At 62.0% G+C, this 25,218-nt stretch overlaps 1 protein-coding gene across 1 annotated transcript in view; it reads right to left on the bottom strand.

Moving 5' to 3' along the window:
- The window catches only part of VAC14 (VAC14 component of PIKFYVE complex), a 77,595-nt gene that overhangs the window by 3,245 nt on the left and 49,132 nt on the right, over window positions 1-25,218 (bottom strand). The window contains exons 15-18 of the mRNA XM_027977612.2: window positions 5,535-5,709; window positions 4,065-4,183; window positions 2,927-3,006; window positions 1,072-1,222 (exon numbers count right to left, since the gene is read on the bottom strand). Coding sequence (XP_027833413.1) covers window positions 1,072-1,222; window positions 2,927-3,006; window positions 4,065-4,183; window positions 5,535-5,709 — 525 coding nt within the window. The remainder of the gene's footprint in view (window positions 1-1,071; window positions 1,223-2,926; window positions 3,007-4,064; window positions 4,184-5,534; window positions 5,710-25,218) is intronic.

Below are 25,218 nucleotides of genomic sequence, written 5' to 3'. Positions count from 1 at the left end.
AGCGGCATCACGAGCAGCTGGGGCAGCACCTGGCCCTCCCCACCGCTGTCCGGGGAGCGGGGCATGATGCGCAGGAGCTGCGCCTTGGCCTGGGGCTCCGGCCCCTCGAGTGGCCTGGGGCAGGCAGAAAACCCATCGGGGTCCACGCGTCCAGCCCCTGGACAGACCAGGTCAGGTGGGGGGGTGGTGCCCCAGGCCCTGCAGGACAGAGGGCACAGGGCCATCTCAAGGCTGCCTGTGTCCACCGCAGGGCAAAGGCCTGAGTCCTCTTGTGGGAGCGAGGAGCCCGGCCTGCCGAGGGGCTTGCACAGCCTGGGAGGGAATTCTAGACGCATAGGGCATCTGGTGCAAGCTGGGTGCGCTCCATTCAGCGTAAATCTTCTCGGTGGCTCTGCTTGTTTCCATGGCGACCTGACAAGTGAAATTTTCCATCTCGGATGCCAAATGCCTGTGGATGAGGCAAAGCCTCCAAGGGTTACCAAATATAGACATGACCCAACAGGCTCCGGGGGCCGGGCCAACAGTGGGTTCAGGGTGGGAGTCTGGATGCCCCGGAGGCTGGCGTGCAGGGCCTCTCCGGGCAGCCAGCCTGGGACCTGTCCTGCCTGTGGACAGGTCGAGAGCAGGGTGGCCGTGGTGCACCCTTGGTTCCCACACCAATCGGCGACGGGGACGGTCCAAGGCGACCCGGGGCACGCCGTGGCCCAGGGCTGTCTCTCTGCTGCACGTGGGGGGAGGACTCTCTGAGCCTGGGAGGGACCCCCTGTGGCTCTCCCACTACGTGCCGCAGGCAACACAGCCTCCGAAACGGGACACGAATTCCTCTCCCTGCACTTTCTGTTTGGGTCACTCCAGCACGCATTCAAACTTTTCAATAAACTCAACCCAACTACCCACCACCTTGTGAACAGGGCCAGGTCTCCCAGCCAGGGGCTCTGATGCGGAAACGGGAGGCCTACAGGCAAACGGCCGAGAGGCGAACAGTGTCAGCAGTGAGAGGAGGTGCGAGGCGGAGGTCGGGGGGCCCAGGTCACCCCCTTCATGCCCCGTGTCCCCGAGCTGGGCACTCACTCGGTCTGCAGCAGCTCAGGGTTGGGCACGCACTGCAGCCGGTGCGATAGCAGCTGGAAAGCGCTGCTCTGCGGCAGCAGCATGAGCAGGCCGTACAGGGCCTTGATCAGGTACGGGTTGCTCTTCACGTCCAGCAGCTGCAGGCGCAGGTCTGCGGGAAGGCAGAGGCAGGGGTCAGGGAGGGCGGAGGGCAGGGGTCGGGGAGGGCGGTGGCAGGGGTCGGGACAGTTCTGACGGCACAGCAGCCTGGCCAGGAGGGTCAGCGCGGTGCCTGGGCTCCTCACAGCCTGCCCCCTCCAGCGGCGTCTGAGCCGTTCCCGTGATCACACGAGATCAGCCTCCCCTGCAGTCCGACCTTCCCGACAGTCACCTCAGCCTGGCAACCCCAGCCAGCTGCAGGGCCTGGCACATACCCACCGCTCCCTGAAACTGAGGGGCCCCGGCTGGAGTGGGACAGACCCCTGGGCCCGCTCCACACGTGGGCACAGAGCGCTGTAAACAGGGTGAGCCAGAGAGAGGCTGGGCTGAGGCAGCTTTAAGGGAGGGCAGGGTGGGAAGTGCTTTGGTGTGTGACTGAACACACCGAGCCCAGGAGCATCTGGTGGGCACTTCTGGACATCCGCCTCAGATGCCAGCCCTGCCTATGCTGTGCCTGACGGGAGGGACACACCCGGGCCCTGCCCAGCACAGTCCCAACTAGACGGAGCCATTCGGCTCTCCCGAGCCCTTCCAGGGAATCACTCGTTTCTTTCTTGTGTCTAAGGCCCCATCTCGAGGATCCTCGGTGGAGGACAAGCCACACAGCGCTGGAGAGACCATGTCACCCGGGAGCTCTGCGCGGGCCCCAGGGCCGGGCTGTGGCAGGAGGCGGAGGTCTCAAGCAGCAGCCCCTCCCCTCCCCCCAGGCCCAGCGGCGCTGGTTCCAAACCCCGTCCCTGCTCTGACCCTGGGTGAGCTGGGCTGGGGGCAAAGCCAGTCACCACAGGGCTCGAGGCCACCGAGGGTGTGAACGGGGCTAGGCAGGGCCAGCTGTGGACCACTCTGTTGTGGTCTCCGCACGAAAGCCCTGGGCCTGGAGAGATGTTTGCGGCTTCTCTAGGGTTGGGCTGGACCTGCCGTCAGGGGAGCACAAGCTAGGCTGCTCCGGGAGACCTCTGAGGAAGTGAAATGTCAGTCCAGGGACCGTCTTGGGTACGCTCTGATGCCCTCCACTAGGAACAGGGTCTCCCTCCTGCTCACGTGCCTGCCATCATGACAGTGGCTGTGTGGAGAAGCTGCCTTCTCTTTGGATGAGGGGGCAGCCCGCGGCCCCTGGGTCGCCTTTGGGCTCCAGGGCTTGGCCTGGGTAGGTCAGGGGTGTTGCCCAAGCAAGGGGCCTGGGGGCTGGGCTCAGGAGGAAGCTGGCTGTCAGCAGGCTGCCGCCTGGCTTCACTTCCACGCCATAAGCACACAGGCTGCATTCCGAGCTGCCTGCTCTGGGGCGCAGGCACTGGATGAGGCGGGGCCCGGCCAGCTGCCCCTCCCGCACACTTAGCTCAGGTGTTACACTCAGCGCCTGCCGTCAGCTCCTGGCAACGCCAGCTCTGCTCTGCAGGGACGAGGGGCTGGCTCCTAGGCACCTGGGAGGGTACCTCCAGTGGCCGCCCTGCCTGCCCCAGGTGGGTTTTGCCAGCGCACAGGCAGGCTCTGATGCCCTGTTCTAGCCGGCCGCCTGAGCCCCGTCCTCCTATTCTCACATTCCTGATGTTCCAGAAGCATCCCTGGGTGCCCGCCTGCCCCCCTTCCCTCCCCAGGGGCAGAGAGCCGCTCTCTGAATCTGGCTCCACGGCCTCCCTGCAGGACGGCGCACGCTCACATGTGAAGATGGGGCACTCGATCAGCTGCACCAGCTTGTCCACCTCTGTGAGGAAATCCACAGTGACCTCCAGGTCCCCGCTGGGAGGGCGGTCAAGGAAGCCTCACTGCTGGCCAGGGCAGCCCACCTGCCTGAGGGGCTGGGCTGGGGGCGCGGGGGCCCTGGGGCAGCCGCTGAGGAGCTGGGCTGGGGGCACTGGGGGCAGCCTGCTCTCTGGGGGGTTGGGCTGGGGGCACGGAGGCGCTGGCCCAGGGCTGGCCTGGCTGCACAGAGCGTGCAGCCCCTGCCCCAGGCCCTGGCTCCAGGGCTCAGGCCGTGTTTCCGCTTGAGCAGCATCGGGCCACAAAGCCCGGCGCAGCGGCCTGTTCCTCTGCCTTTCTGCCCCTCTAGACCGAGCCGGCAGGGCGGCCCCGCGCTCCGTCTGCTCCTCTTCTCTGCGCCCGCGAGGCCCTAAGGGCTCTTGTCTCGGGCCTGCAGCCCAGGGGGTGCTGGGGCAGGCAGGGCCCCGTTCCTGCCTGAGTGATGGAGGGCAGACAGGTGTGACGGCATGCGGGCGCCTGAGGGAGCCGGGCAAGGCCAGGGCGGACTCTCAGGGGAGGCGCCTCACACCCCTCTTTCCTTACCCTAGCTCTCCGCCCCTGAGAGAAGGCCAATTCTGCCTCCTACGTAGCTGTCTGACCCGGGTCACATACCACGCAGAGAAAGCTGGTTTGCTTCACAGTGTTCCAAACAAAACCTGACGGTGGACGCCTTCCTCTGAGACAGGCCCTGATGGGCGCTGGGGCGGTCCCTCGTCCCGAGGCCCCGCGGCTGCTCCGCCTCTGCCGGCGCGTCCTCCGCGGGGCTCGGCGGCCCCCAAAGGCCCCTGGGCTCAACGCCTCCTGCTGTGCAACCGCCCCATCCTCGCGCCGGCACTGGGCTGGGGACACCCTACCTCTCTCCTGGGGCACCCTCACCTGAGCACGCACCCTCCCCGACCTCCAGTTCGCGAGATGACCCCGGTTCCTCGGCTGCGTCCCTCACTGGGCCTCACGGGCCCTGAAGCCACAGGCCTGGAGGGGAGCCTGGGGGGAGTCCGCTGGGACCGGCCCCCACCGGCCCCCTGAGGCTGGACGGTAGAATGGTGAGCGAAGGATACAACTTCTGGATGAGGTCGTAGGCGTGCCGGTAGTTCTGGGTGAGGAAGCAGAGGGACACCGTGGTGACGGGGTTGTGGCACCAGGAGCGGTACAGGCAGCAGAACAGGTTCCGGCTCTCCTGCGGGGTGAAGGGGTGTGCGCGCTGTCAACAGGGCCCGCCCGGGCCCCGCCCCAGCCCCGCCCCTCCCGGCCTGGGCCCCGCCCCCAGCCGTGCCCCTCCCCCCCCACCCCCGCCACGGGCACCTTGCGGGCACTAGGGGCCTGCCTGGCCCCCCCCCGGGCTGTGTTTGGCAGCCCAGCCGGAAGGAGCCATCACAAAGGAAACGCTGACAGCTCCTCCTCAGACCCTGTCATTACTCTCGGGTGCACAGAGCCACGTGCTGTGGCTGCGAGGGCCTGCCGGCAGCGAGCCTGGCCTGGCAGATAAGGGCAGTCACCCTCCCAGCCTTCCACGGCAGGGCCTGGGGGGCCACGAGGGCCCTGGGTGCGGGCGGGGAGGAAGCCTGCTCAGGGCCCTGCCTCCTCTCCTGGGCAGCGCCTTCCTGTCATCCTTAAAGCCACCTCTTCCTTCCTCTGCAGCCCACCTTGCACTTGAGACCACGCCTGGAGCTGAGCCCACCCTAGGGAGCGCCCCTGCCCTAAGGAACATCCTACAGGAGGGAGGCAGGGGTGTGGCCTGGCTCATTCCCAGAGGTCGGGCCCCAGTGCCTCCAGGCACAGGCCTGGATGTCCTGGAGACCCCAGAGATGGGCCAGTGCAGGGTCTGAGTTGGGAGGATAATGAGCACAGCCCAGATGGAAGCCCCAGAGCTGCCACCCTGTCCTGTATGACAGCCAACCCCAGGGACCCTCTGCAGCTCAGTCCGAGCTAGGCCTTTGACCCACTTCCCCCAGAGCGGTTTGGCAGAATGGAGAGCGCCTCCCTGCTCTCTCCGACCAGCCCTGGTGGGCCCGCACTCAAAACTCCTGGGCCAGACAGCACTGTGACACCCTGGCTGACACAGACGTGTCCCTCTGCGGGAGAGGGGGGCCCAGGCCGAGGAGGAGGGTCAGGGGAGCGGTGACATCCGACCCCGGTAGGGTTGTATCCACAGGCCCGACCCTGACCAGCTGGCACAGCCCAGTAAGCACGATTCAACCGGGCTTGCAAGGGGGGTTCAGAGCTGAGCCCCTCTGTGTGCACAGGGGCAGTGCCAGGTGGGGGTGGGGTGTCAGGGAGGGCACATGGACCCTGGAGCAGGGTCCCCAGCCTTCTGTGGGCAGAGCCCTACCCGGTATGAAACCCACGCCCCTGGCTAGCTCTTACATACAGCCCACCCAAAGGGACCCGTATTTGACACTGGACCGGGAGGCCTCGGGTCGCATCCTTGTCTCCTCCCCGCCAATCTCTGGGGACCGAGGGGCAGGCTGGCACGGCCGCGCCCGTGTACACGTGAACGACGCTGGCTGGAGCCCGCGGGTGAGGAGTACCGGGGTCTTCAGGTCCTTTAGCTGGTTTCGCAGCTGGAAGAGCTCAGTGGAGGTCAGCAGGATGGTGTTGAGGGTGTGGACCATGGTCGAGGCAAACGTGAGGTCCTCCTCCCGGAGCAGGATGTCTGCCATCGAGTGGAAGATGCTCTCCGCGTGCAACAGGAGGCAGAGCTGCCTGTGGGGGGTGGCGAGGGGAAGATGCTGTGTGTGTGCAACAGGAGGCGGAGCTGCCTGTGGGGGGTGGCGAGGGGAAGATGCTCTCCGCGTGCAACAGGGGGCGGAGCTGCCTGTGGGGGGTGGCGAGGGGAAGATGCTCTGTGTGTGCAACAGGAGGCGGAGCTGCCTGTGGGGGGTGGCGAGGGGAAGATGCTCTCCGCGTGCAACAGGAGGCGGAGCTGCCTGTGGGGATTGGCGAGGGGAAGACGCTCTCTGTGTGCAACAGGGGGCGGAGCCTTCTGGACCTGTGCAGGACGCCCAGCTCCTGGGCCTCTGGGGTGCCCAAGGGGGCCCCTCACAGTGGAGCTGGGTCCACGGCTCCCAGGCACTCCAGAGTCCCACAGGCTGTGTTTATCCCTCCACCCCAGGCCAGAATGTGAAATCTCAAGAAAGACAGCTTGGGGAATAAGGCTCGGGCTTTCTGAGAAGGAGTCTCCATTTTATAAAAGGGAAAACTGGGAACCCAGAGAACAGAGGAAGAAAGCAGTTTCCCCTGGGTCTCTGGACCAAGGTGATGTCAACAGTGACAGCAGGTCTCAAGGACAGGGCTCGGGGGAGCCTATCGACCTCCCTGGTTTGCTAGCTGCCCACAGAAGCCTGGCCTTGCGGGGACAAGCAGGCCTTTCTGTCGGGAGTCTAGGAATCTCAAGGCCTCTGGAAGCGAGAAGCGCAAACCCAGGAGTCGGCAAACGCTGGTAAGAAGGGTGCGGTGCGGCCCCGGAGCCCTGCCTGTTGGGGGCCGGTGCCAGCACGGCGCCCCCGTTCCTGTCTCTCATCCGGGGTCATTGTCTGTTTGCTTGACTCCTGGTCTCAGGCGCTTTTTGCCTGAACAGGGCTCTGAGGCCTCAAAGGTGCTGAACAAAACGTGCCCCGCTTGGAGCCAATGAGCCTCTAACATCTCTGCTTCTGGCCACTGAACATACACTAACCTCAGCATTATCAGGGTCTGGCTTCCTGCTTCCTTCCGAATGCCAGCCACGCCCTGGGGCCAGACTGGAGAAGATTCTTCTCCACCCCTGGCTCCAGAAAAATCCCAGAGCCTTTGGTAACAGAGAGGCCAAACCACGAAGTGCAAAGAGCAGGCAGGCTGTCTCCAGCCTAGGCCCAGCTGGAACCAGCAGGCCGGGGCCAGAAACCACCAAAGAGATGGAAACAAAGCTGTTGGGGGGACGGGCCGGAGGGTGGGATGGGGAGGGCTCCGCCATCGTGGGGGCGGGTGGGGCGGCTGGAGGATGGGCCACAGCCTCGAGCCTAGTGCTCCTGATTCCTGACCAGCTGTGTGACCCAGTGTGTCTGTGGGACAATTTCTCCACCTTCTAATTGGGGGTGACGTCTACCTGCACTGTGGGAGCGACTCGGAGGGCAGCTGCCCAGACTCCTGACAGCCTGTGTGGCGCGTGGTGTGTGGCAGACAGGACCCCTGGTTGGGTCCCGCGTTGGTGCCACGGGTGGCCCTTCGGCAGAGCACGGACAGCACTTTTATCCCCTTGGGGCCCTCCCAGCCCGAGACAGGCCCCTCTCCAGGGCCGTGGGAGAAAAGTGGGCAGGAGGGCAGGCCGGGAGGAAGGAATGCTTTCTGACAAATGGTCACAAGTGACCGTTTGCCTGCAGCTGCCGCCGTCTCCATGACGGAGGCCGACAGCTGAGGCTGCTGCCAGGCAGCGCTTCCCGGGGACCACGGGCCCGGGGGGGCCTGCGGCAGCCGGAGGCCAGCCAGGGCAGGTGTAGAGGGACCAGCAAGGGGGTGGTGAGGAGCAGAGGTGGGCACCACAGCCTCCCGGCGTCCCTAAGAAGCTGCGAGTGCAAGGAGGCCTCAGAAGGTCAGGAGAGCAGAGCGCTGAGCACGCCCGCGTCACCACCACGCCCTCCTTGCAGCTTTCAGTCGCCTTCGGCTCCCTTTCTGGCTGGCACCTCGGTGGCCGGGCCTGGCCCTGTGGATGTCTTCAGAGCTGTCTCTAGATGAGCGGCTCCCACATGCGCCTCTCGAGCCCTGGTGGCCTCTGGACGGGCACCGCTCACCTGGTGGCTGCCCGGCCTGCTTGACCAACAGGCCCTTCAGGCTTGGCGGGGCCACAGCACACCCCTTGGTTTCCCCCTTGACTCAGGCCCCCAGCCTTCAGGGGACATCACTGCCCATGCAGCTGCTGCAGCCCAAACCGCGGAGTCCTCCGTGACCCTCGGGGGCCCTCTCACCAGGGCTCTGCCTTCAGCGCATGCCCGCCTCCTGGCCCGTCTCAGCCATCCTGCCTGGGGCCACCAGTCAGCCCTCTCTGGCCTGCTCAATTCCAAGCCACCTTCTAATCAGACTCCCTGCTTCTTTTTCGCTCTCCGTGCCCCAACTGGGGTGCTTCTTAAAGAGTGCTAAATTATGGCCTTCCCTGGTGCCACAGTGAGTAAGAATCTGCCTGCTGATGCAGGGGACATAGGTTCAATCCCCAGTCTGGGAAGATTCCACGTACCGAAGAACAGCTAAGCCGGTGCGCCACAACTACCAAAGCCAGCACGCTCTCACGCCCTCAAGACACAAGTAATGAGCCCCTGGGTGGCAACTTCTGAACTCTGTGCACCAAGAGTCTGCTCCACAATAAGAGAAGCCATCGCTACGAGAAGCCTGCACACTGCAACTAGAGAGTAGTCCTGTTCTCTGCAACCAGAGAAGGCCTGCGAGCAGCAACGAAGACCCAGCGTGGCCGAAAACAAGGGGCCACTTCTCACTCCACCTGAGTTTGTGGCATGACCTGCACAGGCGGCCCAGCCTCCCTGGCCCAGTCCCAGGCTCCCCCCGTGGGATCTGCTGAGACCTCATGGAGCCTGCACCCCACGCACGCAGAGGGGCCCGGCCACACCCGCAGGGGAGCTCAGACCCGGGGACTGAGCTCCCTTCCCCACTCTGCCTCCTAGGAGCCCGTGGTGAGCAGGCCCGGCAGATGGCGGCCTCACGGGGCTGCTGCGTCATCACTTCTCCACAGAGCCCCAGCCCGCTTGTGCTACCTGCCGGGCCCCCAAGCAGAGCATCAATAATGGAACACAGCTTGCGAGCATTAAACATTTGCCCATATTTTTTAATACCCACATTAACGTGCTATTCGCGATGAGACAATAGCCTGGAAAATACTCGGGGACAAGGCAGAGAGGTGGGGTGGGAGGGAGCCTGGGAGGGGTCTGGGAGGCCACAACCTGGAGGCCCCTTAGGCCCGAGGAGAGCAGGGGTCCGCCGGCACTTGCCCTGGGGCGGCCCGCAGCGCATACTCTGCCCCCTCTCCTCCAGCCACCCGCTGCAGCATGGACCGCTGTCCCGTGCTTCCAGGCCCGAGTTCCCGTGGGGGACCCTGTGTCACTCATAGGAGCTCTCAGGGGAGCAGTCTACCTTCCGTCGGCTCTGAAACCCCGGGACACAAGAGGGACTGCCACTCTTCCTAACGCACAGAGAGGGGCGGCCTCAAAAGGCCAAGCCAGGCGCTGGGCTGGGAAGGCTCAGGACCAGAGCCTGCTCACAGGGGCCACGCCGCACTTGCTGGGCTGGCGTGAGCCTCCTCACCGTCCCCCAACCACAGTCACCGGCCAAGCACCCGCCAGACCCTGCCCCTGAATGGCCCCAGCGCGGTGGGAGGTGCTGCCCTCGGTCCAGCCTGGTGCCCACCTACAGCCCCTGCTTCAGGTGACCATGGGCCGGGGTGGGCAGGAGGAAGACCTCAACTGGCCTGGCAGGGGCTGGAGAGGGCAGGTCGTGCTCCGAGGCTCTGTGGGTCCTTGCTCTGTCCTGGTGCGGGAAGGTCCCATGTGCCGCTACTTTTCCAGGAACCGGGACCAAGGTGGGCAAGGCCAAGTCCCGGTGTGGGGGCCAAGACCCCTCCCTGCCGGGCCGTGTGCAGAAAACGTGAGAGGAGGCCCTGCTCTACTGGGGCTCATCCTGCAGGCCTGGGGGTGCTGCACGGGGCAGGGTGCCTGGGGGAGGCCGTCTTGGTAGTAGGGGTGCTGAGGGAGGGGACCCAGTCCTTTCGGGATAGAGGGGTCCGGGGGGCAGGCATGGGCTGGCACAGAGGAGGGGGGCATGGATGGTGGAGACAGCTGGGGGCCAGGCCCGCGTGGAGCAGCAGGGGCCCAGAGTGGCTTTTGGGGGACAGGGGCCCAAGCATGGGTACTCTTCCTGGGGGGAGCATCCTGCTGCCTGCCGCGCCATGCTCTGGGAAATCTGAAGTCAGCCATCTGGCTTTGGGAGAAGACGGGAGACTTCTTCCCATGACCCCACTCCCCTGCACCCTCCCAAAACAGGACCGGTGAAGTCACACCCCCCCACCCATGCTGTCGGCCAAGGCTTCCCGGGTTTCCTTCCGGTCTCCCTGGCGCCTGTCACCAAGTCAAGGCATGCCGACGCCCCCGGCACCCGGTCCTGCCGGTTCTGACACCGAGCCCATCACCCAGAGCTGGCTGGGAAGCAAAGTGAGCTCATCCTTTCTCGAGGGGTGCTGGGGGCGGCTGCCTGGCCCTCCCCTCCCCACTCCTTGCTCAGGCCTGGCTTTTTGTAGAAAAGCTGAAGCAGACAGTATGTCTGATCCATGAAGAGAGGGTGCTGGGTGAGCAAGCAGCCTGTAGGGCCCAGGAGTGTTCCCCACCTGGGCTGACAGTGCCAGCTTTGGGACCAGCTGGTGGGCACAACTCATCCCACTGGTGGGTCAGTCTGAGGTTACTGGTCAGGGGACATGGAACTGGCATCAGGTGGATTCAAGAGAAGTTTAAGGGGAAATGGAGGCTGGAGGGCTTTCCCACTCTTGACTGTCCTGAGTCACTAGCTACCCCCACTGATGGGATGGCCACCAGCACAGGGCACCGAACAGCTGGCCTAGAGGGGAGACTCTGGACTCACCCCACTTGAGCAGAAGGGGACGCTGTTGCTGAGATGGGCATAATCGCAGGGGATGCCTCCCGCTCCCCCAGTCACTAGTAATACAGTCTGTTCCTGCTTCAACCCTCACTCGCCTCCCTCCTCACTGCCCCACGACGAACAGAGAACTCAAAACGAGCCTCAGCTGCCAGGTCCTGGGCCCAGCGGGTGCACCGCCGCTCCCTAGGGCCCCTACCTCCCGAGGAGTCAGGGGACCAGTCCATCCCAGGCCCCTCCAGACCTTGCGGAATCATGCTGTATTAATTAGTGCCACACGGGGGACAGGCGACGCCAGTGACTTTATTCGGCGCCTCCTGTCTGGCTGGGCCCAACCAATGGTTTCCGATGTGGGCAGGTCTGTCCACCATCTCTGAGGCTGCCCTGAACGCTCATGGCGCTACCCTCTGCATCCTCCACCAGCACTGCCTGACAGGTCTGTCACAGCTCCGTCTCCAGCCGGCCATCCAGCCCGCCTGGCACCCCGTGAGGGACTGGGCTAGGGGACCGCCCCCCTGAGCTCAGCTCTTCAAGGGGTGGTGTGGCCTGTGGCAGGGGGGCGGGGGGGGGGCGTTGGGCTGCGGCAGGTGAGCGGGCAGGCGTCCTGGGTCAGGCTCTCTGCGAGGCTGCACGTGGAGCCCGCCTTGGAGGGCCGCTCAGGGCTGGCCGGCGGGCTTCAGGCAGACTGTCTCCCCAGAGTGCCCGCCTTCTTCCTCTAGCCTGGGCCCTCCTCTGATCTCCATCCCCAGCTGCTAGCCCCCTGCATGGAGGGCTGGGTTCTCACTTCCTCTCCCTTTTGGCCTAGGTCATGTCCATGGCTTCTCGGCCCCAAGGCCAACAAAACAGGCTTTTGCCAGGAGCCCCACAGCTATAACTCTAAAGCGCAGCCTAATGTCAAGCACAGGGCACACAGGGCCCAGAACCATTCCCACAGGAAAGGGCCCTGCTGCCTGGTCCCTGCCCCTTGTCCCGACAGCTGGGATCCTTTAGGAATTTAAAGAGAAAGTGGCTCTCAGGTTGCTGAGACATTCATATGGGGGAGGAGGCCATGGGCTCCCTTCTGAAGTTCAGAGAGCTCCCTGCCTCCTCCCCCACAGCCCCTGGCTTCTCTTCCCTTCCAGCTCTCTGCTTCCCAAGTATGAAAGTTGTAAATCTGTTTTATTTATTCCAATCAGTCCTCAGCAGTGTGCCCCTCAGGGCAGAAGCAGCCATGGTAACCCTGCCAACTCATGCCTTAAAAATTCATCATGTCTAATGCAGCCAATGTGTCTGATACACTGCGAAGTTTTTCAGGAGGGTGTGTGGTGGGAGGAGAGGGTATGAGGACTCGTTTTTCTGGGTCTTGCTGGGAGTCGGTGCAGTGGGGGTGAAGACAGAGGTGGATGGGGAGAGGCAGAGGGATGGGAAGGAAGGGGCTTTGGTCCACGCAGCTTGTTTGACCCTATTACAGAGGGTGTGGCAGGCTCTGGGGAGCAGACGCCTGAACAGGGCTGATCCAGGGACCTTCCGAGAAGGCCTCCTTAGGGCGGGAGGGGCCGAGGAAACCAAGTGGTCTCCTGGAAGCGCCCAGGGCCTCTCTGGAGGCTCAGGGTTTGCTCCAGGGACCACGGAGAGAGGGGGCAGAGCCGGGAGAAGTCTGTCACTCAGTCGTGTCTGACTCTTGCAAACCCATGGACTGCAGCCCGCCAGGCTCCTCTGTCCATGGGATCCTCCAGGCAAGAATATTGAAGTGGGTTGCCATTTCCTTCTCCAGGAGATCTTCCCAACCCAGGAATTGAACCCAGGTCTCCTGCATTGCATGTAGATTCTTTACCAACTGAGCTACGAGGGAAGCCCAGGAGAGGTGACCCCCATTCCCTCCTTCCTGCCCGTCCCCAGGAGAGCAGCCAGCGCCACACGCCCCACTGGCCTGTGTTTCCCATGTGCTGCAGCCGCCTGCTCAAACTCGGCCCCCGTGTGCTCTAAGCGCCTCTGGCCCCGCAACAGGCCTGTGCCTGGACCCCTCCCCTGCCCGCCCGGCCTTTCCCACCATCTGCCTGCACCCCCAGGGTGCCAGGCCCCTGCCGCTCCCTGGGGACGTCTCCTTTCTTGACCTCAGGTTCCTGAGGGAAGAAGCCCCATTGGGCAGGGCCGCTGGGGGCAATGGGGAGATGAATACTTGTGGGCCAGAAGTTAACTGACAGGAGGGCAGGGTAGCCCTGGTCACTTTGGTGTGGCATTCAGCTGGCATTGAGAACTGCGTGCTCGGGCACCCAGGGAGTCAGGCGGGCCGTGAACCACGTAGGGCTGACTTACAGACAACGTCCGAGTTTGTGTCCTAGAAAGGAGGCTGCAGCTCGGTCCCACAGGGAGCTTGCCCTGAACGTGGCTGGAGGCATGTCAGGTGGCAGGGGTGCGACCCCCTGCCGGAGGCTCTGGGGACGCCACGGAAGGATGGGGAAGCCCCTGGGCACTGTCTCTCCAGGCTCCAAGCTCAAACCCTGGGAGGTGAAGCCCATGGCTTCAGAATATTTCATCTTTTGAGCCCTCCCGGGAAAAGAAAAGAAAGGGAAGGGCTGGCGTGGGAAATCCTGTGGTCTCCATGACAATCAACTGCAGCCAGCCCTTGAGAGGGGCCTGGCCCCTGCCCCTCCCAACACAGGGATTCCCTTCAAGCTGAGTCACAGCTTCCTCAGCATTGGCCCCACAAGACAGACGTCTGTGAGCGCTTCCTCCATATTAGGCCTGTCAGGTACCTAAAGCCCCTTTCACATGGGCCAGGAGTGGCTTTAGCCGTCCTCATCTGCGGAGAACAAGGGTGAGGGCCAGAGCCTTGCTGAGGTCCCATCGGGTTGGCCCTCACTGGTGCCCAAGCGCTTCGCTGCTGCCTCGTCACTCGCCTGGCTCACCCAGGGGCTCTGAGGAACTTTTTCTAGAAGATGGGATGGTTTGGGGGGAAGGTGGAGGGCACTTGGCTACTGGTGTCACTAGGCCTTCTGCTGGACTGGAGCCTGGATTTCTCCAGAACATCCCTGTGGCCCTGGGGCAGTTTACCAGCAAACCAGCTCATCCCAGCGCGCCCCACCCTCGAGGTACCTCTGTGGGTGCTGGGCACTGAGCAGCCACACAGCCACCCCTGGCCCGTGGTGACCTGCGCCCACACCGAGTCTGCTCTGCTGGGGTGGTGGCCCGTCTCCAAGGGGTGGAGCAGGAGGTAGAGCTGGGGAGCCCAGTAGGGGTGAGGAAGGAACTCATGGGGGTGACTCCACCAGCAGGCCCCAGACCAGCTGCTACCTGAGGTCCGGGAGGAGGGGGGCTCTCAGTCCGACGACTCCCGTGCTCTGAGTCCAGGCTGAGTTGCTGGGGAAACGACCCTGAGCCCTGCAGGCCTGGGGGTCCCACGGGTGGACCGTCAAGAGAATTGCACGGAATGGTCTTCCCCTCTGAAGCCCTGCAAGCTCCTGCCCTTCCCAGGGGGTTCCCCCTGGACACATGCAGCCTCCCACTGAGGAGGGCCCCACCCGGAAGAGGCTGCAGGCGCCTCAAGGTCAGCGCCCATCCAGCCTGGCATACTGCTTCCTGGCCCGGACCTGCCTGGCATCCACGCCCTGCCTGTGTCCAGCCAGGCTCACGGAGGCCCTCAGGGACCAAGCGCACTCCAAGAAACCGAAGCCCAGGACTGGTCCAAGCCACATTGCCGGGAACACGGTGCAGTCGAATCCCTGACCCAGAGTTTTCCTTCCGCCGGACAGTCAGCTGGGTGTCAGCTGCAGGACAGACCTCTCCTCTTGGGCTAGCCCCTCTTTCCACCTGAGGGCTCCAGCTCCCTGTGACCGGAATGCCTAAGGCACAAAGACCTCATGACACGTGCCCTTAATTGTCAGGCTCCCTTCAGGTGGAGGGGCAGGTAAGGGAAGGCGCCGCTGAGTCGCTGACACTTCTCCCCTCAAGCGGTGGGGAGCAGTGAGGCAGCAGGTAACAGAAGTGCCGGGAGTCGGAGGCCTGACGGGCTGCTCCACTGTCCCCAGGAATGGCTTTGGGGTGCCCCCTGCCCCGCCAGCCTTCCTGTTAGCAAGCTGCTCTGTTCACACTTTCCCCTACTCCATCCTGTTCTTCCCAAACTAGTCCTTCGCTCCAGGCCAAGGATCACTCCCTGTTGCTTGGTGAGGCGGCCACAAGTACCTACAGACAGCGAGCGCCTCCTTTCCCCCTTAGTCACCCTGGGCCGGGACGCAGAGGCCCGAGTGTCCCCCCACGTTGCCCCTCTCTCAATGCCGCCACCAGACTTGGGCCCAGCAGCCCGGTGCCCACCTGGTCACCCCACCCAGGCCAGAACATCCCCCTCCTTAAATTCTTCACCCGAACAGGCTGCCCTCATGGTGTGGGTCCCAGGCAACCCCAGTGAGCCACTTGCATCTCACATTCCCATGGCGACTCCTCTAAGGATGTGCCTTGAAGGGTTCCCATCTTCTCTGGTGGCAGCCTCAGTGCCCGGCCTGTGGGCGCCATGCATACCTCCTGTCTCCGTGTCCTGGCCCAGCCAGAAGGTCACACAGTGACCCTCCAGAACCAGAAGGCCCTCCACGTCAGAAACAGCCCCTTACTGAGACACCCCTGAACCTGGCTGTACACTGGAGTCACCCAAAGACCGTCCGGGACTCCAGGAGTAGGTGATGTGTATTCCTAACAGGCTTCCCAGTCAGGACTGAGGACCGCCACCCTGAACTGCTGCCAGCCCGGCGATGCTGCTCTCCGTGGGGAGTGGTTTCACAGCCCCGGCAAAGGGCTGCAGCGCCTGGGCCTGGCAAGGAGCTTTGGCTGCTCTCCTCCGACTGCTCCCCACCCATCCAGGGCCTGTGTGCTGGCTTCCCCTGAGTTTCTGCCTTGTCCCCGCCTTAGGGTCCCAGGTCCTCTGTGCACAGCCCTGACTTGCTCCACTGGAAGGGTGCAAGGGAACTAAGCCCTCTGGCCTGGACAGCGCGGCCACCCTGCCCTCAGTCTCAGCCTGGCAGCCCCAGGGATGGGTGGAGGGGAAGAACAGCGCTCCCCTGGGTCCCAGCCTGGTGGCCCTGGGGGGAAGCACAGCGTTCCTCTTCCCCACATGCACCTCTCCCGCCTTCCTGGCCACATCTGGCTTCCAAAGGAGAGAATCTTCTCCAAGGAGCTGGAACCATCAGTGCCTTTCCGGCCTTCCAATCTTTCATCTGGGAGTTTTACGGAATTTTATGATCTGAGATCATTTTCTGTAGCTCTTCACAAGTGCCCACTTACAGGGCACTGAGATAAACCTCTGAACAGACTGGGAAGTGAAACGCTAATACCCACTGCTGGTAACAAAGAGCAAATATCAGAGCAGCCTTGGCGCTTGAGTCTCCTGGACAATGTGAAGAGATCAGAGTGAAAGGGCTGGGAGGATAGCAGGGTCACAGCCGAAGGGACGGGACAAAAAGAGCGTGGAGGGGACCGCTTCAGTTCTCTGTGGCCAAATGCAAAGGGGGTTTCTCTTATTTGTACCCGCCTCCACCTGCTGTCAGGAGGCTGCAAAAATTCCTTTTGTGATCAGCCATTTTCAGGGAAATTTAAGATGCATGAAACAGGCTTTTCATCCGAATGTCCCCTTCCAGCCTAGGAGATCTTTATGGGATTAAGCACACGGGAATGGGAAAGGGCCCCAGACGTGACGGTGTCCTGCAGGTGCCTGAGGGGTCCCAGGTCTCGGTCACAGAAGAGACAGCCCCCTGCCTTCCCCTCAGAGTGCATCAGACAAGGGGTCTGCTGGGGAACCCCCAGCACCCCCTCACTACACCACTGCCCACAGATCACGGTCTGGAAGCTGCACAGAGAAACGGGCGATGGAGTTCAACCCCAAAATGGCACCCTTGATCAGGAAGAGGTGACCCTGAGCCGGCCCGCTGCAGCCTGAAGAAGAGAGGGCAGTGTCCTGATGAGTTCGGGATCCGGATGGGTTTGCTTGTCAAACGACGGCTGGCGTGTCAGGGAACACAGGGCAAGCAGCAGAATGACTGAGTCTGGAACCCTCTGCTAGAAAACCACAACCTTCACCACAGCCAAACAGAGTCACACGTGTGTAAACGCAAAGACAAGTTTGGGAGGAGGTCCATGAAACGGAGAGCAGAGGCTGCTTCTCGGGGAGGAGGGGTGGGGAGGGCCTCTCACATCGCACATGACATTCTTCTGCGTCATCTCCATTTTTATCTTACATGGGTTAAAATGTCTTTTATAAACAATACACTTAGAAACCTACACATTTGGGGATCACTGTGGACCCCCTCGTGGAGATCTCGGAGGCGGAGCAGCGAGATTTAACAATGGAAACAAGCACAGCACAGATGAGAGGACCAACAGCCGGGAAACGGTATTTTTAGCTGCGGTGGCTCTTTCCTTCAAAGGCGTAGGTTTCATATAAAACCAGGCAAACCTCCTACAGAGTCTGCCTGTTTGCAAGGAGTGATTAGCATAATACTCCTCGCAGGAGAAGACGCCTGGCTCCACTCTGAGGCAGGAGTGCCTACTACGGGGTGGCTTCTCCTGAAATAGAGTCTGAGCAGAAGAGCAAAGTCTTATCAACGGAGACGAAGGCCCGGCCTCGCACCAACGCTGAAAAGTCGCCTGGGGCTGGGGCTGGTGGGTGCGATGCAGCCAGGCCAGGGGCGATCTGAAACTGCAGCACCGCGTGGGAGCCTCCCTCCTGTGCGGCTACCTAAATCACGTGTGCCTCGTGTAAGCACCTTCTTCCGATTTCCAGAATGGAGGGTCTGGGGGCCGCCTTTCTAGATGCCCCTTCCGAGGGGGAGGCCAGAGCCAGGTCAGCGCTGCGGAAGGCGGTGGGGGCTGGGGAGACAGCCGGCAGGGGCTGGGGCCCAGGGCGCTCACGCCTATCCAGGCCCATCCATCCTGCCTCACTCTCTGGCCTCTCCTCCCCGGCCTCTCCTCCCCGAGCTGGGTTCCGCACCCTGCGGCCACTATGCTTGGCCTGTAGGCGCGTCTTTGATGGCTGTCTTTCCTCTCCTAGGAGTCCCCCCGCTGGCTCAGGAAGACTAAGCATGTAAAGGGATGCCTGAATGTTTCTCTGAACACCACAAAAATGAAACAGAAGCTGTGACCTTCCCAGAGCTCTGGAATCACAGATCCCCGTCTTGGGAGCTGGGCTGGGGACGGGTATCACCAGGCAGCTGCCCCGTCTCAGCAGGCCCGGCACCCCATCCTGGGGGGAGTGTGCCCTTGGACCGCGTGATGGGGCCGGGGCAGAGTGTGGCAGTGCCGCCGCTGCTGCAGGCACTGCTGGCAGGGGACAGGGCAGAGGGCCGCAGGGCAGGGGAGTGAGGGCGCAGTCCTTTCTCCCTCCTGCTCCCCGCAGGGTTTTCCTGCAGAGGGTCAGGGGACCGGGAAATACTCACAGGTGGGGTGCACAGCTGAAGACCTGAGAAAGCAATTACTGTGCTACTTGGGGGTGCCGGGAGAAGCAGAAGGAACTGGACTGGGGTGGCGGCTCAGGCTTGAAGGGTAGGAAGGAAGTGAGGTAACCCCAGGAACCTGCCAACTGCTCAGGCCAGGGGCTACTGGCAGAGGGGGCGGGAGGCTCCTCAGGAGTGGGCTCGAAGGAGGCAGGCCAGTCTGTCAGGAAGGGGATCAGCTCACATAGGAGGAAGGGAGAGGCTGACTCCTCTCTGGGGACAGATGAGGCAAGTTGGCTGAGCTCAAAGACACTTGGGACTAGCTGCCCTTGGGACTAGCTGCCTGACAGAGCCGCGTGCGTCAGGGCAGGGACGTCTGGGTATCAAGAAGGTCTGAGACGGAGTCCAGGTTATTTGCTCATACTGCCGGCCCAGGGACCACTGAACCTTCCAGAATGATGTAATGGCTATGTCCCTTGTCAAGCAAGGTTCCTGAACCGCTCCTTAACCAGCCTCTGGTATCTGAGGAGGCCAACGGCGCAGCTGGAGATGGACAGTGAGCAGCCCCATCACCATGAGCCCTGGGCCACTGAGATACTGCACCTACCAGCCAATGCCTCTTGAGTTCTGGCCAACGACACCTCATTGACCACAGTGGCCTGTGACGGCTCAAGACGAGACCCCCTATCCCCAAACCCTCCAACATGCGGAAAACCCTGGATATTCTTTCTCTGTAATCAAACCACCTTATTACAATGTTTTCCGCCCAACTGGACTCAGCCTTGCACCCCAGTCTTCCTTACGCCCTATCTGACCTTTCTGACAACACAGGCGATGGAAGACCAGATCCAGTCAACCCACCGCTGCTGGAGGGCATCAGCCGCAGCTCCCCTGCTCCTCGGAGGAGGTTTATTCACAGCCTTAGGACTGGGGGCAGGAGGACTGGGAGCAGCCACACACTTCCACTACAAGCTGTCCGCAGACCTCAGTCGAGACCTGGACAAGGTGGCAGAGTCCCTGATGGCATTACAGACCCAGACAACCTCTCTGGCAGCAGAGGCTCTCCAAAATCGAAGGGCCCTAGAGCTGCTAACGGCTGAAAAAGGGGGAACCTGTCAGTCCCTAAGGGAAGACTGTTATTTTTTTTCGTTAATGCCTCGGGGATAGTTCAGAACAAGGTCCGAGAGCTGAGAGGGAGCATCAGACTTGGACAGGCCGAGTCAGACGGTTTCGATTTCTTGGGGATGGTGAAAGTCGTCTTGGGCAAAATGGCTTCTCCCACTTCTTGGACCCCTCGCAGCCTTGTTCCTCATCCTGTCGATAAGACCTTGTGTTTTTCAGATCATCCTCCGGAGGGTCAGGGAGCTAACCCAGATGGCTACTGGACAGATGTTGACGGTAGCCGCATACTCCAAGCTCCTGTCCAGAGACCCTGAGGCCCCCTAAAGGTCACCGGGATCTGGCCACGACCCTCAGCCCCAGCAACGCCCCAGTTCAGCAGGAAGTAGCCAGAAGCGATAATGGCACCCCTTATCCTATCAAAAGGGTCAAAATGTAAGGCCGGACCCAGGGGGCCATGATGGGCCGCCCCTCCTCTCCCTCCTGCCGGCGGGGGAAGTCCCTAACAGAAGGAGCCTCCCAGATCCCGGGGACCAATGACAGCACACTTTGCCAGCTAAAGCCGCCCTGCCCCAGCCACGCAGAAGGACCTGTCAGCCTGCGACGCCTCGGCCTGGCGACCTATCCAAACCCCCGTCCATTAACCTGACCATCCCTCGCAATGAACGTATATAAGCCACCTCCAACATGGTCCGGGGCGGACTTCCTCGACCAGCCTCTTTCGGGTGCGGGACCCCCGCCCGGGAGCGCTTCGCCATTAAAAAGCCTGTTAGACACTGTTTTGGTGTCCTGGTCTTTTACCTAACAGGCCCCACTTCCCTGCCACTCACGGAAGTGTGGGGCATGGGGCCCTGGGAGCTCAGGCAGTCCCCCGGCTCGGTGCCACCCACCCCAGCGTGGCTGGGGCGTCTCTCAGCACTTGCGCATGCCCGCAGCAGGTGCAGAGGGCCTTCTGAGCCTGCCCGGGGCCCCGCGGGGGCCTGCGGCCCGGCCCCGGGCTTCTGAGCATACTCTTCCTACAGCACCTTCTCCTAGCACCTCCCCACCATCGAGTGCCTTATCTTCCATGGCTCAGGGACTCCTCATCTCTTCCCAGAAGCTTTCCTGGACCCCTCCCTCCGTGCTGGGCAACCCCCCGCCCCCCGCCATGTGCTCCCACAGAGCATCACTGCTGCTCAAGTTTGGGGCCCCCTGGGAGGGCACTGGGTCCCCGTCTCTGAGGCCTGCTCAGTGACGAGTGGAGGCTGGCACAGCAGCAGCAGCCCCTCCAGAGCGGGGCGGGGAGCTGAGGACTCTGATCCACGCTCACCGGGCGGGGCGGGGGGTGTTGCGAGCGCTTGCTCCCGGCAGTCCATTCAGAGACGAGGACTCTTGCCTGGCCTGACAGCTGTGGCCTAATTTCCAGGGCTCTACCCAGCTCCTTAATTTTACCCACTTGGTATTTTCATTCCTGAAGCACGGGGGATAGACAGGGACGGGGGTGGGGGAGGCGTGGAGAGCGGAAGGGCTGAGCGCCGGGGGCTGCGGACTCGGGCACTGGGGGCAGTACAGGGGGGAGCACAGGGTGAAGAAGGCTAAAGCGGCGGCTTTTTTTTTTTTTAAATTTTCAAAAGGAAAAACAACAGCAACAAAAAGCCAGCTCCCAAATCCTACCCCCTGATTTTCCTCAGTAAGCGTTTTCAACCAGGTCACAAATGCACTGGCTCTATAGATTCTTGGCTCCAAACCACATTTCAGGCAGCCTTTAAAAGCTAGTTCTTGGCGTAGCTTCAGCTGAGCCTGAGGAGAGGGAAAACTAGGGCACTTTTATGCTCCGAGAAAACATAAGATCCAGGTCACAGCTTCTTGACTCTGCCGAAGCTGCCGGGCACCCCACCTCCCCTCAGGCCCAAACCTGTGGACCCCCACCAAGCCTGCTGTTTCCTCCAGAGCAGGAGCCACAGCCCTGGGGCTCATGTTTCCTAGTCACTCGTCTGCTGTGTCACTGGACTGCCACCTGGGTGAAGGCAGGAGCGTGTGCCCAGGGCTGGCTCGGGGCCTGGTACGCCAAGGCCGCCCCAGGATCAGCCCCGGAAGAAGGCGTGCACCTGCGACCCCGCCGCTGCCTGGGTGAGCCTGTGCTCCTCCCTGCCCATCCCACAGTGCTCCTGCCCACCACGACCCGAGGGGTCCCCCTGCAGACCCCGGGGGCCGGGTCTGTAGTGGCCTAGCCTGGGCGTGGCGCAGGGCAGAGCCTGAGTCCCTGCCTGTGTGAGAGGCCTCGGGGGGCCAAACTGAGCCCCAAGCCCAGACTGAGGTGCCCCTCGTCCCCTCAGTCATGGCCCGGGGCCAACACGCTGGGGCACAGGTGGGGAGACAGCACGAGTGGCCTTGCTGGAGGCTGGTCTGGTCTGAGTCCAAGCCCAGCTCCTCACGCAGTGACACAGAGCGCACAGCAGACAAGTCCCAGCCTCTGGCAAGGTGCAGCGCTGCAAGTGGAGACCACGGAAAAGGGACCAGACCAGCTGGAGGCCCGAGTCCTCAGGTGCCGCTCCCCGCCCACCTGCCCCCCGTGGTGGTCTCCCCGCCCACCTGCCCCGCGTGGTGGTCTCCCCGCCCACCTGCCCCGCGTGGTGGTCTCCGGGCAGGTCACAGGGACACAGGCGGCTCCCCACCCCGCCACGGCTGGGCAATTGGGCTGCAGGCAGAGGGGAGGGGGGGTGCCTCCTTCCACTGCAGCCCTGGAGGGCTCTCGGTGTCACCTGCTTCATACACCTTTTCAGGCAGCACTGAGGCTGACCACAGAGTGGACGCCGGCTGGGTCTCCTGTCCACAGCCTGGGGTTCTGGTTCCAGAGCCAATTTCCCATGAGCAGCAGCCCCTCGTCCCTGTGGGAGTGGGGCACAGGCCCGGGTCCTGAGACCCCAGCCCGGCACGGGGCTGACAGGGATGAGAGGCCTGGGCCTGAGGAGGCCTGGGGGGCTCCTGCTTCAGGCTCGCCAGTCTGTGTCCTGACTGCAACCGTCCAGACGGGCAGGGCGTGGGGGCGGGGACAGAGGAAGGGAGGCCACCGGGGGGCAAGTCTTAGTTTGCTCAGCGGCTTTCTCGCCTACACTTCCCTAGAAAACAAGAGACAGCGACAGTCAGCCACAGAGCGGCTGCCTTCCGGGAGCTGAGCCCAAGGGAGCAGCCGCGGACGGCACTGGAGGAGCCAGGGGCTGGGAACGGGGGAGCGGGAGGGCCAGGCCCCAGCCCCGGCTCCCTGACAGACACGCAGAGAGGGAGGGGGCTTCATCGCAAGGACCCTTGCTGTCACCACCAGGGCCTCCCGCACCATCACCAGGTACCAGACACTCTCCGGAGCACCGTCTTGTGGGGACACTTAACCTCCCAAGAACTGGCAGGAGACCAGGTGGCTACCATCTCCACTTTCACATAGGAGAACGATGCTCAGCAGAGCAGCTGCGGGCCCTCTCCTCTGGAGAGCGTTCCACTCTGCTCTGCCCCACCCAGGGGCCCATGACCCTGCGGGCGCAGCCAGCACATGGAGCGAGACTCAGGGGCCACCTCCCTGCCAGCGGGCAAGACCAAAGCAGAGAGGCTGGCCGCAGACAGGCTGAGAGCAGAGGTGGCACCACAGGGGTCGCCGAGTTCCCGGGCCTTGCGGCCCACGCCCCGGGCTGACTAGAAGGGCCAGGTAAGGCCCCTTGTCGCACTGGTGACTGTGACCCCAAGACTGCTGACAACTGAAGTTAGATCTAAGCGGCTCTAACCCGGAAGCCCTGGGGTTCAGCTGACGGGGGGGATGGAAAGAAGGTGGCCTCCGAGACCCTGTGCAGTGCGGAGCTCTAATGCCTCTGGGCTTTAGGCGGATTGTACTCGGAGTCCAGCGTGCTGGGAACGCTTACCAGACACGGGCAGCTCCATGGTTGGTTCTCACGAGCTCCTAATCCCCTGAGAAAAGCACCACAAACCATAAAAAATGCTGAGAAGCAAAACGTGTCACCTGAACTACATCAGAAATAAAGAACTTCTGTTCATCAGAGACGCTTTTAAGGGGGCGATAAGGCAAGCCACACGGCCGGAGATAATTACAGTACACACGCTGGAGAAAGACTCGAATTCAGAACATGTAAAGAATTTCCACAGATCAAGAAAGTCACCAAAAACCCAACGGGGAAATGATCTAAATAGGCTCATTGCAAAAGAGGATATCCAGAAGGCAAAAAAGCCATGAGCAGTTCTTTAGCTTCATTGGTCTTCAGGGAAATGCAAATTAAAAGCACAAGGTGAGGGCAATTCCCTGGTGGTCCAGGGGTTAGGACTCTGTGCTTCTAGTGAAGGGACCACTGGATTCAACCCCTGGTGGGGGAACTAAGATATTGCAAGCCAAGCAGTATGGCCAAAAGCCAAACAAACGAAACCCCATCAGGTGATATCACCACAAGCCTATCAAAATGGCTAAAAGCAAAAAGACTGATGATACAAGTGTTGGTGAGGATGTGAGCAGCAAAAGCTCTCACACATCCTGGATACAAGCAGAAACCGGTGCAGCGAGGAGTTACCTGTCAAAGCTAAACATGGGTATGGCCCCGCGCTGGCAAGCCCAGGCGTTATCTAAGAGAGATGCGCACGCGTGTCCACCAGAAGACACGGGAAGGGGCGCTCACGGCAGCGCCATCCACAGCAGCGCCAGAGAAGCGGCCCGCACGCGGGCAAGTGAGCCCCTGCTCCTCGCACAGGGCGGACGAGGCAGACACGTGACCTGCTGCCATGCGGGACACAGCGCCTCTCACAAACACACGGTGGGTCCAAAGAGAGCTTGCAAGAGAGCACAGATTGCATGCTTCCGTTTATATATAGCTCAAAAAATCAGGTTAACAGCAACAAACCCTCCAAAAACCAAAACAAAAAACCAGGTCCACGAATGTACAGTTAGAAATCAGGCCAGTGCCTACTTGGGGGAGGAGGAGTAGGGAGGAGACGTGAGAGGGACCTCTGGGTGCTAGAAACGCTCTGCTTCTTGATTTCCTCGTTAACCTGGATACAGGGACCCAGCGAAAACTAACCAAGCTGCAGGACACTCAGATTCAGGCCCCTTTATATGGTGTGGTGTTATTTAATGAAAAATTTACATTAAACAACAAAGGCATCGTGGAAATTGAGCCACAGAGGGAGGAGAGGCTGCCACGGTGGCCTGACCAGGAGACGGACGTGCAGCACAGAAGCCAAACATGTCAACGTCATGCGGTGAAGAAAAGAGAGGCCTCTGCCAGAGAGACGGCAGAATGGCAGAGAAAACGAGGCAGAACCAGGGACACAGGAGGCTCCGAGTCTACCGATGGCTGCGGGTGCAGACGGAGCTCCATTATACGGCCGGAGTGGTAGGTTTCGGGGGAGTGAAACGAGGAGGCTCAGATGGCCCCATGTTCGGGCAGGCAGTCATGGGCAAGAGCAGGAGCTGGGGCATGGGACTCGACCGCAGCGCCAACGGGCGTGTGGCTGGTGGAGACGGAGCAGGGAGACACACAAACTTCACGCCCAGGAAAGCAGCATCGGAAGGGAAAGAGTCACAGGCAAGGCTGGAGACAGATGCTCAACAGAGGGCTGGAGAAAAACGAGATGCCTCAGGACTGCACTTGAAATCTGTCTCAGCTCAGCTTCAAAGAGAGAGAGAGAGGCCAATATGGGTGATGTGAGCAACTGTGATAAACCAGAGGAGAAACAAACGAGCTGGGAGGAGAGAGGGGTTGAGACTTGTCCTTCTGAGCAAGAATCAAAACGGAGATTTAGACCAAGAAAGACAGTCAGTCCCTGTCTGAGAGCCAGGCAGTTCTTGTGAGATGATGTCATCTAAATACAGACCGGAAACAGGCCAGCGCGGCGGGCGGGCAGGAGTCTGGAGGCCCGGGGCCTGAGGGAGACAGGGAGGGACTCGCAGACTCATCCTTGCTCCCCTTCTGAGTGGGGACAGGCAGAGGCTGAGAGCCGGAAGAGGGCAGCGAGGGGGTGGCCACAGCAGGGTTCCCTATGGGTCAGTGACGCCTGGAGAGGCTCCTTCCAGCCAGGCTGAGGAAAAGCAAGTCCAGGCTGGACG

The sequence above is a fragment of the Ovis aries genome, chromosome 14 (assembly GCF_016772045.2).
Source record: "Ovis aries strain OAR_USU_Benz2616 breed Rambouillet chromosome 14, ARS-UI_Ramb_v3.0, whole genome shotgun sequence".
NCBI lineage: Eukaryota > Metazoa > Chordata > Mammalia > Artiodactyla > Bovidae > Ovis > Ovis aries.
Note: the sequence above shows the minus strand (reverse complement) of the source record. Positions and strands in the feature narration are given on the sequence as shown.